This window comes from Corapipo altera, unplaced genomic scaffold, assembly GCF_003945725.1.
Source record: "Corapipo altera isolate COAL_440 unplaced genomic scaffold, ASM394572v1 45, whole genome shotgun sequence".
Classification (NCBI taxonomy): Eukaryota; Metazoa; Chordata; class Aves; order Passeriformes; family Pipridae; genus Corapipo; species Corapipo altera.
Window position 1 is genome coordinate 15892859 of NW_020884877.1, and position 16187 is coordinate 15909045.

A 16187-nucleotide genomic window follows, 5' to 3' on the forward strand; every position below is an offset into this window, starting at 1 on the left:
CAAGAAAACAAACGAATTCCCGAAGCTCCCACTCGGCATTCCGGCTGTGACCCCTCCTGAGGGACAGCCGGAGGCACCGCCCACCCGCCGACAGGGGGCGCAATAGCCGCATTCCGCCGTCCTCCACAAGTTTTCCTTCCCGTGCCTCTCCCGCCTCCTTCCCGTCCAGGCCAATGGCAGAGCGCTGCCCCCGCCCTTCCGCAGCCCCCCCGCCGTGCCGCTGGGTAGCAACCATGGACGCCGAGGTGCAGCAGGTGGGCGCCGCCGCCGCCCCGCCCAAGAGGAAGGAGCGGCTGGGAATGAGGGATGGAGCGGGGACGGCCCGGTGGGGCCGGGGCAGGAGGGCGAGGGGGCGGGACGAGGCGGGGCGGTCGGCCGGCGCGGTGTCCCCGGGGCCGTCCCGGGTGAAGCGATCGCACGAGTGACCCGCGGCCGCTCCCCCCGCAGGCGCTGCTCAATTACTACTGCCAGGAGGGGCAATTCCAGCATGTCCGGGCCGCGGCGGACGAGGCGCTCGGGCGGCTGGGCAGCGACCCCGTGCTGCTCTTCTACCGGGCCTACGGCGCGCTTAGGGCAGGTAATGCTGCTCGTCCTCGCCTCACAGAACTCGGTCTTTAGTCAACTGCCCAGGGAATCTGTTTTCCGTGTTGAGGAAATCACCAGTGTATCGTGATCTGTCACCGTTCCTTTCCAGTATGGATGAAAGTGATCTAGATCACATAGTGCCAAAGTGAAAAATACGGAGTATTTTTCTTTTTAATGGTTACATGAACATGGGACAGGTAAATGGATTCCCTGAAGGGAATTTGAGCTCTACCCAAACGCATACAGCATTCGATAACAAAGTCATTCCTGTGTCCCAGCTAATAGCTCTTCCCTTCAAAGCAGCTGTATCTAATTCTGTTGTATTCTCTGCCTTGGGGGAGCTGATAGCTAATACCTATTGGGGTAATCTTTGTGTACATTAAACTGTTCTGATATGTTTATTTAGCTGTATTTGTATTTCAAGGATGTTGCAGAATATAAACAAATAACCCAAAGTGGCAGAGGGCTGTAGCAGGGTCTAGGAAGGTTTGTTGATTTTGAGGTAGTGTATCTGTTCCCAAACTCCCTGATGTTTTTTATTTGTGTTACAATCATATAATTTTTGAAGATATTGTCTATCTTATTGATGTTCAAAATATTCACACAAACAGAGCAAAAATCCTGGCTATATAAAGAAATGAGAACAAAAAGAGCTGCTCAATGCCCCATATGAAGTAAATAATAAATATGATTTTCATCTTTATGGCAGTTGGCAGAACTAGCACATAACTCCTTTCAAGTTCTCTGCATTGAGGTGCTATTTTCTTTCTTGTGTCTGTTTGAAAGACTTGCACAGAGAAGTGAAAGCGGATCTGTGAATAATGAACAAAAGCGTGGAATTAAAAATAGAGAGGAAAATTTAAGTCAGTTTGATGTTTGATGTTGAGAAGCTTTATACCTTATTCTGCAATTGTTTTCACTAGGTGATGTCCAAGAGGGTATTCGACAGTTGGAGTCTCTTAAAAACAGACAGGAGGTGTCACTTTGTACAATGATGGCTCTGATTTATGCTCATAAAAAGAGCCCTAACCCAGGTATGCTCACTAAAACATGCTGCTTCATGTTTTAAACAGCTCTGTATGAAGGCCTGAGAGTTGTAGGCTAATTCTGTCTAATTTAAAAAGATATACTCCATCTTTGTGTCTGACATAGGATTTCTTACTGAATTGAGTGACACTTACAAGATGGTAAACAAAAACCAAACCACAGAACTCTGAAGAGTAAGAGTGAACGTTAAAATAAAACACACACACACACAAGTCTGACTTGTCCGCCATGATGAACAAATCTTTGAGGGAAACAATACTGAATCAAGTTTCTTGTGATTCTTGTTCACTCATGTCTGATACTGGTACTTTTGAGCAGAACTGCAATTTAAGAAATCTTTAAAGCCATGCCATTTTTATCTTTCAAGTTACCCTGACCATACAAATTGAGAAAAAGAATTTTGTGAACCTTGGTATTCCTTTCTCCAGTCTGAAAACTGGGACTTCCTCTTCCCATGAGCCATGATGATGGGAACCCTCCTCTGCCTTTTCCGTCTGTAACTGATAAATATTTTTAGTTGGGAGGGATTGCCTTTGTGTTTATCGATGTACAATAAAGAAAACAGTATTTGCTTTGGAGGATCTTGGCTTATGTGCTGCTCTTTTGTAATATTTTGAGAGGCTATCAACAAGAGCTCTGAATAAAACCTTTTCAGATCGAGATGCTATTCTAGAGTTGGATGCAAAACTGAAGGAGCAACGTAAAACAGCAGGACAGAAGGCTCTCTACTATGCTGGCTTGTTTTTGTGGCATCTTGGTCGTGAGGACAAAGCCCGGGAATATGTTGATAGAATGATCAAAATTTCTGGTGGTGGTAAAGAGGTAACTGTTTTCTACATATGTAAAATATTGATAGGGCCATGTGTGCTGTGAAGCTTGACTTATTCCATTAATGCTGTTTGAAGGTTAACTATTTTCTGTTCTAGTACTTTCTTAATTAATGTCATAAATTCATCTGACACAGCTGAGTAAGTTCCCATGATAATTTTTTTTCTCCACCAAGTATTTGTTTTCACTTAGTAAATAATAAATAATGGCTTAATAAATGGAAAAAAAAAATCACTTAATAAATGGAAATAAATACCCACTTAAACCAGTGTTGTTGCTTGACACTGAGTATCATAATTCCTAGCAAAAAAATAAGCGTGATAATCTCACTAGAGGGAGACATCTGTTTTGAATCTGAAGATTCTAAAATACCCAGAGGATTGGGGATTTAAATTTTCAGCAGTTGTTAAAGGGTACATTTGCCTAGGGTTCTACTGGTTGTTTTTTTTAGAAATCTCTATAAGTGTTATATGTAGCAATGTCTTCTGCATTTATATACAGACATCAAAATTCCCTAGAATCTTTAATCTCTAAAGAGGTTTGTGAAAACTTACTGTTTTTTCTTTTTAAGGAGGTATCAGCTTTAGCTCAAGCAGAGAAACGCAAAAAATTGGGAAGTTTTTGTAGTCCAACATCTTTGAGGCAGAGCTGTCAGAACTGAATGCATAATTGTTCTCTTAGGACACTAGTATTAAACACAAAAGCTGTTTGTGAGTTGTCCCACTGTGTGGTTCAGTACATTGCTCAATTTGTAATTTATAGTTTTATGGTTGATATAATATTACATGGGTTAGAAATCTGCAACTATTCTAAACATTAATTTCTGACATTACATTATGAATTAAGTAATGGCTTAGCTTTTCAACTAACACCGATTATTAATTACAGTTGGTAGTTATTTTAAATTACTGACTAATTTATACTAATTAAGAAATAATTTATAATGAAGAAATAATTAAGGACACCACAAAGCATTTATATGTTAATTTTTAAGAAGACTAAGGACACGTCATTTTGGTGAAATAGCAGTATTTATGACTGCTTATTGAAGTCATAGTAGTTGGTTTTTGTTTTTAAGAATTTGGGAATGTTGCTTAGTAGGAAATATTTCCAGCTGAAGTATTTAATAATATTCAAAATAGGTAATTTATTTTTTTATAGGCACCTGCATATAGATGAATAAGTACATTAGTATTTAAATATATAGAAAAAATAGTTTTCCTTTTTTTTTACTTTCAGTTATGCTTATCTCTTTTTCTAGTTTGACAATACAGAGTTATATGTACTTCAGATTTTTTTAGAGGTTGTTCAGGGTGCTTAAACTTGGTGAAATATGATTTGCTTAGTATATACAGTTTGTTTTGATAAGATACTCTGTGTACTCCTTGTATAGGAGTATGATACCTGCCTTTCTTTAAAAAAATGCTTCAGTATATGAAGTTCAGACAGTTTGTGTTACATAACAAAATCATGACCCTGATTATCAGCAGTTACAAAATGTCTCTTCTGCTAACCTTTGAGTTTTAAATACAAGACTCATTTCTTTAAGATACCAGAGAGCTAGTGATATTTTATATTTTAAATTTTTGTTTTGATGGCAGTTATAATTTGGTTAAATAATTCAGGAATTCAAAATAGATTTGATTTGCTTAAGCTACGGTTAATGTCTGGAACACATAAGAGAAATAAAATTCATAATTACAAGTAATAATTTCTTCAGTGAAAAGCCACATTTCACCTTTAGAAGTTCTATTTTTAAATTTTTTTTAATAATATTGTTGAAGATTTTTGACCTTCATACACCAGTTTTTCTTATTAATCAGAAAGTAGAAGAAAAACACCAAGTTTCTCACTTTTTTTCAGCACCCATATGTTTCTCTGTGTCTTATATAAGCAAAATCTTAAGTAAACATTGCACAGAAATGTTTGCAGAAAATATTCTGTCTAATGTGGTCACTTCTGTGAGGTTTTGTTCTGTCTGCTGAGCATGTTAGACTAGTTCAGTGCCATTGGTGGCTTTTTTAATCCTGTAAGTAAATACACTATTTGTTTAATTTAATGCTTGAATGAATTACTAACATTTTAGATTATGCTGTAAACTGGTTATAATTATATATATTCTAAGTAATTTACATAGATACTCTTAAGTCCTGTTTTATATTTAAGTCACTTCTGCTTATTGTATCTAGTATAATTTTTTTACCGCCTATTTAATGAAGAATTCCAATTTATGTTTTGTTTACAGGGGTTAATTTTGAAAGCATGGCTTGATCTCACCTGTGGGAAGGAAACTCATATTAAAAAAGCTGTGAAATACTTTGATGAAGCACTACAGGAGGGCAATGATGTTTTTGCACTGCTTGGTAAAGTAAGTTTGCTTCACGATTTTAACTCTTCCTGAATGTCATATTAGTTTTGCAGAGTGATTAGAGAGATTCTGAGAAGAGTTGTCTATAGTGAGCTTGTCCAAGGTATAGAAATACAGCTCAGATCATAGAGGTACTTCAGGGTGCGTTAGACACCAGTGTAAAAAAGAAAGGTATAGATTAAATACAGTCAGTCTAAATGTATATTGAGGTTATGGCTTTACTATGTACACAAGAAAACCTTTCTATTCATGTATTTGTATGTACAAAATGAGGTTTCAAATCACCTGAAAATGTAAAAATATGTGTGATCTCTTCTTTTTTGCATGGGACACCTATGCATGTTACAGAATTGCTGTTAGCCATGGCAAAAAAGTAGTAGTTAAACACTGTAGTGTGCTCTTTTGTGAACACTACAGTGTTTTTAGTTGTCATTAGTCTGTTTCAAGCATTTATTTTGATTATATTTCCTTAAAGGAGTGGTATGAATTGTCTTCTTCACATGTTTTTCTGTTTCAGACCATGTTGGTTTGTTTATATCACAGACATTGTTACTCATTGACATAATGTTTGCTTTGTATTCTAAAGCTAAATGCACAAAGAAATTGTTCAATGAATATTAAAAGGATAAAGTTCAGGAGAGCGTGCACAATGGTATCTAGTCAGGTGTGTGTTTGGCTGCATGTGGACCATTGAATTAGATTAACAGTATATGTGAAATTTAGTTACTGCAATTAGGTTTTAGACAGACAGCTATCTTTCTAGGGCTTAAGAGATTACCTCTCAGAAACTACTGTGTTTGAACCATTTCTGTCTTAAAAAGATGAAATAAAATGGCACAAATGGAACATGGTAAGTAAATTTAAAGCATCTAAACAAACCAGGGTTGAAGTCCTGATTTCTACTTGAATTAATTTAAAACTGTGATACTTGACATGAAGTAGTTTTGTATTTAGAGCACTCTGTAAATCACTTTACAGTTTAAAAATTGTTAATTCTAACAACAACAGCAGTTCCTTGCTGAGTGTGGGTTTTTAGAAGGTACATATCTCAGGGCTTGAAAAGGTATTTCATTAGTGGGTTGTGTTAAATATCCTAAAATTGTGAGACACTATACAAAGTTGTTTGAAAACTAATAAAACAATTTTATGCTTCACCTACGTCTGTCTTTTTCTTGCTTGCAACTGACTAGTAAGTTGTGAATGCTGCAATGAGCTTTATTACAGAGTGCTCACCACACACACACCAGGCTTTACACATCATCTTTTGCTGTTGGATTGGTGCACTATGTCTAGTTGTGGTGGATATTGAGGTAAAGCTATTATGTAAGGAAAGATTTTTCTCTCACTAGCTCTTTTTCCTGGTTTCTGTATGAAAGAATCTTCTCACCTGTGTGAGTGTACAGGTTGTTGATATGGCTTCCCTTCCTTCCATTAGGCACAGTATTTTGAGGTGCGGCAGAATTATTCAGGGGCTCTGGAAATTGTGAACCAGATAATTGCAAACTTCCCAAACTTCATTCCTGCTTTCATAAAGAAAATGAAGCTACAATTAGCCTTGCAGGACTGGGAGCAGACGGTTGAAACAGCACACAGGTTGAGTATGAAGTAGCACGCCACTAAATTGTTTTCTTGCCGTGTTTACACTCTAAGGACTCTTAGAAACAAAAGTGGATAGGTTTCCATTCATTTTTAATGAATCTGAATTAGTTAAATCAGTTTTTTAAAAATAAATGTTGAGTAAATTAGGTTTTATTAGAACCCAGCCTTGCAATTCTGTGAGGATACTACATCAATACGTGAATCCATTTGGGATGGAAGAAGGCCTTTCTTTAGATAGGCATGGAGTAAGAGCTGTGCTTTTGGTTGAGAGCCATGATGAAAATGACTACACAATACAAGTTATCTGTTCTCATTTTAGGATAAAATAGATGATTGAGCAAAGGTTTTGTTTTGGTTTCTTCACATTCACATTTTGTTTGGCTTTAGACTGTTGCAGAAAGATGCCCTCAATTTAGAAGCCATAAGAATGGAGGCCCTGCATTATCTGTGCAGGGAAGGAAATATAACTGAGGTGAGTCTTCTTATTAGCAGAATGTTGAGCACAACACAGCTTTTGTAGGGACTAGATGCCACATGCACTATTGTCTTTATGTCTTCTCCTCATATACTTTTGTCTGGTCCTGTGCTACACTTCTTATCTGCAGAAGGAGTATATTCACCTATTCTGACTTGAATGGCTGCTCTAACTTATTCTTGAGGTGTTTTCTGGATGCCAAAGAAAAGAAAATTTTTAACCCCATCTTTCCAGAAAACAGGTATAAAGTCAAACAGAAGTCTCCACTAGACAGTTAATTGAATCATGTTGATTTGAATCAAAGCAAGCTTTTTTTTGTTTAAATGCCCTTCTGATAAGTTCATAAGTTATTGCAAGTCTTCCATTATTTTTAAGTATTTTATGAATCGAAATAAAGGAAATAATGAGGTCTTGTAGTAACAGATTTTTGGAAGCAGGTCACAGTTAGTTATCAACAGTCTCTGATGTTAGACTCTATACCCAGTGTTTTGTTCACTGTATTTTGACAATTACTGTTTGTTTTTTTCAACTCTAAGAATTCTACATAACTTCCTTCTACTTGCAAGATCCTTTTTCTTTTTTTGCACACGGCCATATGTATGTATTTTGTACATACTGTGCTTGTGCCATTTTTCTGGAAATTTTAAAATACATGGTCTAAATTGTCACCAGAAAAACATTCAATTTTTTTTCTCGTTATGCAAAAACACTGGTATAATTTACATGGAGATTTAGCAAAAAAATTGTTTTCAGTGTGTTGTAGGAGTTTTCAAGTTCTAGAAGAAAAGGTATTTTAGGTTGTTTAACATATTTTTAGTTATTTCAAGAACTCACTCATTTGTCTATCTATAATCAAATTTAAGTTTTACATAAGCACAGTCATGGGAGATGTGGAGAAAAATTAAGAATTGATGACTCCAGTGAATCTGTCCAGGAAGGAAACTTGCAGGACATAGTGGATTGTAAACTAAAGATTCTGGGGTAAAATGTCACATGTAACTAAGAGCCAAGTCTAGGGAAAAATTTAAAGGCCTGATTAGGTTTAAACATGTTTCAGGTGCCTGCATCTAAAATCATATTAAAAAATTCTGTGTACCTGATTATTGTAAGCCCAGAAAATCACCTTAGATGTTTTGAGAAACTGATGTGAAAAGTCTGAGCATCTGGAAGTGCTTCATTTTTGAGCATGTGTGTCCGTATCACACTGAAGCCCAAAAAGGATTCACAGATCAGATTCCTTGAACTGTCTTGCTTTATGGGACTCTGCTTTATTGTTACTTTACTACTCCAGAGTATTTTCTTAGGAATTCTAAACTCTTAACTCCTAGCCATGAAAACCTCTGAATTTAAATGTCAAGATATTATTCCATAGTAAAAATGTGAGTAGTTTTTAGTGAAAATTCTTCAATTGTCCTAATCTGTTAATTCTTTCTCTCCAAGGCTTCGGCAAGACTGGGAGACCTAATTAAAGCACTGGATAGGTTAGAACCACATAATTCTCAGCTCTTCTGTAAAATGGCTTTAGCTTTCAGTAGAACAGTGAGTATGTTATTGTATGCAACTATCTATATATCCTGGTTTTTGTTTTATTTTCTGGTAGGCAGATGTTAAATGTCTACTAAAAAGTAGAAGATTGCAGACAAATGAAATAGATTAACTCATGTAGCCTTTGGTAACCACATTCAGGATGAATTACAATACCGAAGCCATCTCATTCCAAAAATGGTTTTACTGCCTGCTTTTAAATTAGAAACAGGTTTGCAATGAAAATATTCAGATGTCTACCAATGATGTTCTTTATGTAGGAAAATGACAAGGTTAATGCCATAGCCTTGAAACTGAAGGTTTCTTTAGTCTCTGTATTTATCAGAAATGCTGGTAAGGAAGCATTCAAAGCAACTATCTACTATTCTTTGTTGTATAGCATTGTATATTTATGTTTGAATCCATCCCACTTTAATGTCACTATTCTCATAGAATTACTACAGATTATATTATTTTTGTATGAGATGATGTTGTCTCAACTGCCACAGTATGTTCGGTGTGTTTTTCTAATTGAATCTGAAAACTAAGAAAAGCTTAAGGTTTAAAGATTGTTTTTACCATTAGTGTGGCCGGAACCAGCTCATCCTTCAACATACAAAAACCTTAGTTGAAAGAGCATTTGATTTGGAATCTGACAATGCAGAATTTGCTACTGAACTTGGCTACCAAATGATTTTACAAGAGAAAGTGAAGGAAGCTTTAAAATGGTACAAGACTGCTATGACACTTGATGAAACAAGTGTTTCTGCACTAACTGGTAAGGTCTTATACTTTATTTTACTGAAATGCTTTTTTGATCAAGTTTTCCTACTACTGCTGCTAGGAAAATCTATAACTATTAGAACAGCACTGGGCTGTACTTGCAGATTCATGTTGTGCTGTCTTCTCTGTAGCAACAGTTTTTCCTCACTGGATATGTCTTTTGGTGTTACTTTTTGAAAAGTGGATCTTTTCTAACAGAACTCTCAAAGTAATGGTAGGAACAGACATGTGTCTGTATTTTATTTATTTTTTTATTTTATTTCTGTAGTGCCTAGAAACTGAAGAACTCTTAGGCACTACAAAAATTAAAAAATCAAGGGCAGTTGATAGAATAAGCTGTCCATATCTACATTTGTGTCCAAATTAGATTGAAAAACATAGTCAAAACATCATACTTTAGATGCATGTTACGTGAAAAAAACAAACCACTTTATAAAAAGTCCCACTGCTATCAAGAAAATGGAAGGTAAAATATGTCATATTTGCTTGGCAGGTTTTCCCCTGTATTTTCTTCCCGTTGATTATGCCATTGCCTTAAACAGTATGAAAAATTTAGATGGTAGGAGTGGTTTGTGTGTGTTTTTATTTTGATTTCCTTCTTGTACTGATTCTGAATTTAGAAGCTAAACGTTGTGGTTCTTCTGCTTAGTCTAGAACCAGTTGAAGATTTACTATTTCAAGCTGCTTTATAGCACTGCATATATTAATGTATCAATCATGTATCATCTCCCTTAGGTTTTTCTAGGTATGTAAAATTTGCATTATCATAAGTCTTGATCCATTCTTTCTTCTCATGTCACTGCTTTATGAAGAGGTTGAGGAGAGAAAAAGTTAATTCTGGCATACAAAGCATATGCTTGACTAGGAAGATGAATTGGCAATAAAGTCTTTAAATATGTTACAGGAATCATTCGCTGTCAGCTAATACAAGGACAATTAGAAGACGCAGAGCAGCAGTTGGAGTTTCTTAATGAAATTCAACAGTCTATTGGGAAATCTGGGGTAGGAGAGATCTTTCTTCATTAAAATACTTTGATTACAATCTGAGCTGTGGTCTACTAGCTATTACATGTTCTGTATTTCAATCACTCGTAATGGAGTACTGTTAAATCTAAGTTTCAGTTTTTCTCCCTGTCTAAGTAATGTGTTCCCTAACTTTGCAATGCAAGTCTGTTTGCTTTCCAACAATGCTTTATCTCTGAAGATAAATTTGAAATGTCAGGGAGATATTAATTATTTTCAGTATTTTGTGCTCAGACAAATTTAGAGGGTCTTGCACAAATTAAAGGAATGAATCGATATCATAATCATCAGTGCCCTTAACAGTGAATATACTAAATGTCTTTACAGTATTCCAAAATATAAAGAAGGAATGGCTAACATTAATAATTTTTTAGTATTTTATGAATAACAGGTGAATGTATCTGGAATATGGAGAATGTTTGGTTGTTTTGGTTTTTTTTCCTGCAGGAATTATCTTTCTTGCGTGCAGTCCTAGCTATGAAAAAACATAAGAGACAAGAAGAAGTTATTGCCTTATTGAATGATGTTCTGGATACTCACTTTTCATCTTTGCATGGATTTCCTCTTGGTGTGGAATATTTTGAAAAACTAAACCCTGATTTCTTGCTAGAAATTATGAGAGAATACCTTAATTTTTGCCCAGCACAGGTAAGTAGCTGTAGATCTGTCTGAAAATGGGAATTATTTCGTTTTGAGACCAGTTAATCAGGAAGCAAAAATATAGGAAATTTTTCCTCTTAAAATGTGAATTTATTTGAAGTAAGAGTGTGTTTTAAGGTATTATACCACTATTTAATCAAAGTAATGATAAAAATACATCTCTTGTGATGTGAGCAAGTTGCAATAATGACAGCTGAGGAAACTTGGGAATATTTATTTAATGCACTCTGTGTGTATATTTCTACTTTCTTAGTATCTCTTAAGAAACTCTAACAATACAGTGAATAGAGGTATCTCGTGAAACTATGGTGTTCACACTGAACCCTATTCATGAAATATTTTTGCTTGCTTAGGATATCTTTTCAATATACATATGTTCTTTCTTCATTTCTGTTCATTTTTTGTGTTGGTAAAAATCAGTGGAATATTGCCTTTTTATATTACTTAGGCGGTTAATTTTCTGACTGAATTTTGTGCTAGTTTTGGGAACAAAGGCACATAGAACCTAATAAATTGAATGAGGACCTGACATCTTTAAAGCAGAGGAAACACATTTAAAATTTCTTTAAATAGTATCTTCCTTAAATGGATTATTCTTCTGAAATAACTTTTGTCATTCTGTCATTACTGGATTTCTAGCCTAATTATAGAACCTTTCCATAAATTTGTTTATGTAGAGTTTTAAAATCTTAACAGACAAACAAGTAGCTTTCCATTGTTATCATCCCACCATCTGTAATAAAATTATAATATTTGAAAGTCTAAAACATCAGTATGATATTTGTTGTTTTTTACTCCTAGCCTGCAAGTCCTGGTCAGTCTCCTTCACCACTTCTCAAGCACTGTACTTCTGTTCTTGAAACTATTGTGAAAACTGTGCCTGGTCTTCAACAAGCTGTCTTTTTAATTGCAAAAGTGAAGTACTTGTCAGGTAATAGTTATGTGAGTGGTTAGTTATCCACCTCTATAGTTTATTAAAGATAAAAAAATAATTTCTCACATTTAATGAATATTTTTCTTTCACTTCAGAACACTGTGTTACAGCTAAGTGAAGAATATTTGCATTTGCCTTTTTTGTAATTTATATGAGGGTATCCTAATTGTGCAGACACATAAATACAGTATTTTTTTATCTATTTCTTCCCAAAAAGTTCACTTTTTGGATGACTTACAGATGGAACAATGGGAAAATATCGTTCCTTTGACCTGCTTTTGATTTCACATCATAGCCACATAATACTTTGTATATGAGTTTAATCATTAAATGCTGACATTTATTTAAAAAGAAGTCAGTAAATAATAAATGTTTTGTATTTAACCTCTGCATTTCATGTCAACTGTTTTTTGCTTTTCCTTTTTTAACTTCCTAGGGGATATTGAAGCAGCCTATAGTAATCTACGTTACTGTCTAGAAAGGAATCCTTCTTATGCAGATGCACACTTACTGATGGCCCAGGTGTATTTGGCTCAAAACAATACTAAACTATGTTCTCAGTCCTTGGAACTTTGTCTAAGTTACAATTTTGAGGTGAGTTGAACAAAAGAATGAAACCATTTTATTCAATCAGTCATCTGAATTGTATGGGTTTGGATCTAATAAGTTTCAACTGAACTTTTTATGACTTCCACTACAAATTTAATATCTAAATGTTTATATGAATGTGGTATCTGAATATTTATCAAAGAAATGACTATAAAGACAAAGCTAATACCGTATTACAACATGCTGAAATTGCTTTGAAATACAAAAGAAAGAAATGGCAGCTTTTCCTGAAATCTTAAATATTAAAACTATATAAACAGAATTTGTCATTTCAGACTAACCTTGCAACAGTCTTTAGAAGCCAACATAGAAGAACTTGAAGAGTCATCCAGTATTGTTTCCTGGCTTTTTGCACAGATGTACAGTTGCTAATGAAAATATGCACAGATACATGAGGGGATCAGAAGGGGTCTGTAGTTACCTCTTGACAATTCCTGATGCTTTAAGCACTCTAAGTATTAAAAGAGTAGCCATGTACTATACTGTCTTCCATTAATGTCACATCTTTGTGCATTTTTTTCTGTCCCCTCAGGAGCAAATTTTGTAAATTGAGCACTGTATTAAAAAACATTACTATTTTGCAGTGGTCCTCACCAGTTTTATTGCATGGGCTAATACGTTGCAGTGTGGGATTTTTGATTTGTTTACATCAGTGGAACTTTATGTAGGATTAACATAGAGTTGAAAACACTTTACACACCACCCATTAAGTCAGAGTTGTGCCAAGTCTCTTGAGACTCCTTAGCTGAAAAGTGACAAACTACCATTTCCTCACAAATATGTTCTCCTCTTAGTTTCTTCCTCCAAGTGATATAAGAAACCTGAAGACTAATACCTAGCTGGGAGACACTGAGGTGCTTGCCACTTCATACACAGTTATATTTCCCTTGCAGACACTTTCTTTTCATGTGAAGTATGTTTTATGAAGGTGGAGAAATGGCAGGCAGGACTTGTGCTAAATAATGATTATATAAGTCTTTTAATTAATAGCCTGATAAACAGCAGTGTGGGAGATACTTGGAATCCCTTAAAATTCAGTCTAATTTAAAGTAAAACTGCAGGTAATGTTTTTCTGTCCCAAAGTCTCATCATATAATAGTTTTTCTTTTTTAATTGAAGACTTACTCTATTGCTAGTTTGCATACTCTGAACATTCTTTTCAAAAGTAAATTTAGTGAAATAGAAATTGTATGTATTTGAAGAAAAAAAGGAATGAAGGTCAATCTTTAAAAAAAAGACTTGCAAGGGGTTTGAATACTATATATAAAGTAAAATTTGGAAACTCTTTATCTGATATTTTTTGTAGGTGAGAGAACATCCCATTTATCACTTAATTAAGGCCCAAACCCAGAAGAAGATGGGAGAATTGTCAGAAGCTGTTAAAACCTTACAGATGGCAAAGAACTTGCCTGGAATGAGAAAACCTACCGCTTCCTCAAAAACAAAAGGAAAAAGTATTGAAATTGATGCAAGTGATCGTGTGTCTGTATTCCTGGAGTTGGTAGAAGCTCATCGTTTGAATGGAGAGCCGGTAAGACGGCAAACTTGTTGAGTTGTAAAACACACCTGAAAACAGCTTCCTCTTCCCATTGACAGAAGAGTCTATTCTCATTAGTTCAGAATAGAAAACCATCACTTCTTTTACCAAGAGGACTTACTTGCTTAGTAAAATTTTTAGCATGTGAATATCTGACTAGAGAACTTGTACCTTAAATTGTACAGAGGAAAAAAAAAACCACCTGCTTCCAGGTGCTCAATTTTAAGCCTACAAAACCCCTTTAATTTATACTGTTGATGTTCATTTGCTGGGATATAGATTTTCTGTTTTGTGATCAGAATGCTATTAGCAATATTTTTGGATCATATCCTTACCTTTGTGTAGCAACATTGTTACTATCAGCAGTATCTGGATAAACAGTAGGACACTACATATGTTTAAGAATATAAGAGAAGCCATACAGTCATGTAGTCAGGAGGTCATCCTGCTCAAAGCAGGACCTGTTGGAGCAAAGTGCTAAAGACATCATCTAGTTGAAGTTTGAGCATGATTTGTATATTTGCAACACAAATGTTCTTTTCTCTACTAAAACCTTTTATAGTAGTTCATATCACATAAACTTTATTTATAAAATAGAGAGAAAAAAACACTACAGCAAATCAAATGGATACTATGGCTTGGGTTTTCTGTGGTTTTTTGGTTGGTTTGTGTAATGCCCTAAATACTCACTGGCTTATGATATCTTTATTTTTGACTGTTCAATAATGGGAAATAAATTAATTCTATTGTTTTTATTGTTTGCAGCATGAAGCTGCTATAGTACTCCAAGATGCCATTAATGAGTTTTCTGGAACTCCTGAGGAACTAAGAGTTGTGATTGCAAATGCAGATCTGGCAATTGCTCAAGGAGATGTTGAACATGCCTTGACTATGCTCCGAAATATTACACCTGAACAGCCTTACTTTGTACAAGCTAAAGAAAAAATGGCAGATATTTATCTTCAATATAGGAAAAATAAGAAGTTATATGCTGCCTGCTACAGGTAGAATTTTGCGGTGTGCATATATAGTTTCCTAGATGTTTAATGATAGCATGGTGAGCTCGTGTTTTCTCTCTACTACAATAAATCAGAATTATTTAGTGACATGAATTCATTTGACTAAGTGTGGTAACATTTAAAGGGTAATCGGAATTCTTACTTTAAAAGATTTTTTTTGCTTTATTTTCAGAAATAAAAACTAAAATCTGCAGAGGATAAAATTGTTGTGCCCATCTGTTGTTTAGATTCCAGTACTAACATGTTAAATATTGAGCAAGGTTTTGTCTTCTGTTTCCAGTGACCTAGTAGAAAAACTGCCAAGTGCTCATACTTTTCTTCTTCTTGGTGATGCATACATGAATATTCAAGAGGTAAGTTCTTGCAAGATATGAATGAAGTTGGAGTGTTCGTTGACTTTGTCTAATTGAAACAGTGTGGCATGCTGACTCAATTTGTAATTGGCAAACAGAAACTGCTTTAGGATGTAGAACAAACAAACAAATTATTAGCTACAATGTAACTTTAAATTCAAAGCAAAACTACTAAAAATGCATTTTTTCTAGAAACTGAGCAGGTGAAAGTCAAGGAGGGAATTTTATCTAGAAGGATGCTGACTTAATTATCTAGAGTGAGAGCTAAATTAAAATCAGAAAGGAGCCGAAGATGTGTAGAATTGTTCTGAAGTTTAAAATAATTCTAGGTTATATAGTTCTCATGCTGATGGTTTTTATTTAAAAGTTTTAAATTATATAGTTCCTATACATTTTTTTACATCCTTTGCTTTCTTGGTGAACGGGAAATGTTCCTTGATATTTGTAGAAGACAATGTAGTCAAGTAGACCTAGGAATTTGAAGGATACAGGTGTATATTCATATGTTAGAAGAACAGATTGAGTTAGGACAAGCAACTGATAATTTAGATTACTAATTTGGGGATCTATAAGTGACTAGTGGTTGTTTATTTATTAGTGCTTGTGTATAATTTTCTCCTTAATGAAAAACTATCACACAAAGTAGAATTTGTTTGATCTGCTATAACATGGCTAGAGAAGAGAAATGGATGATCATCCCACAGTAACATATGCCCCTTTGTTAACTAGTGACAAATAGTACTAATAAAATTTCAGTGGAAAAAGAATGAGGTTAATTCAAAGTCATTTGTTTGCCAAGTTCTCTCCGTATTTTGTTTTAGCATGGAAATGTTAATTTACATG

At 35.0% G+C, this 16187-nt stretch overlaps 1 protein-coding gene across 4 annotated transcripts in view; it reads left to right on the top strand.

Moving 5' to 3' along the window:
- The first annotated feature begins 127 nt into the window (after positions 1-127).
- Positions 128-16187, top strand: part of TTC21B (tetratricopeptide repeat domain 21B) — a 35115-nt gene continuing 19055 nt past the window's right edge. For 2 of the 4 annotated variants that reach the window (XR_003526571.1, XM_027636677.1), the window contains exons 1-16: positions 128-254; positions 448-577; positions 1509-1619; positions 2288-2454; positions 4706-4828; positions 6264-6421; positions 6815-6899; positions 8343-8441; positions 9012-9204; positions 10114-10211; positions 10680-10880; positions 11694-11823; positions 12263-12420; positions 13742-13966; positions 14738-14976; positions 15272-15344. Coding sequence is in view for 3 of the 4 variants with exons in the window: in XM_027636677.1 (XP_027492478.1) it covers positions 174-254; positions 448-577; positions 1509-1619; positions 2288-2454; positions 4706-4828; positions 6264-6421; positions 6815-6899; positions 8343-8441; positions 9012-9204; positions 10114-10211; positions 10680-10880; positions 11694-11823; positions 12263-12420; positions 13742-13966; positions 14738-14976; positions 15272-15344 (2271 nt within the window). In the remaining variant the exon portion in view is untranslated. Of the gene's footprint in view, positions 255-447; positions 578-1508; positions 1620-2252; positions 2455-4705; positions 4829-6263; positions 6422-6814; positions 6900-8342; positions 8442-9011; positions 9205-10113; positions 10212-10679; positions 10881-11693; positions 11824-12262; positions 12421-13741; positions 13967-14737; positions 14977-15271; positions 15345-16187 lie in introns of those variants that run through there. The other 2 variants (XM_027636679.1, XM_027636678.1) reach the window with 2 other exon arrangements.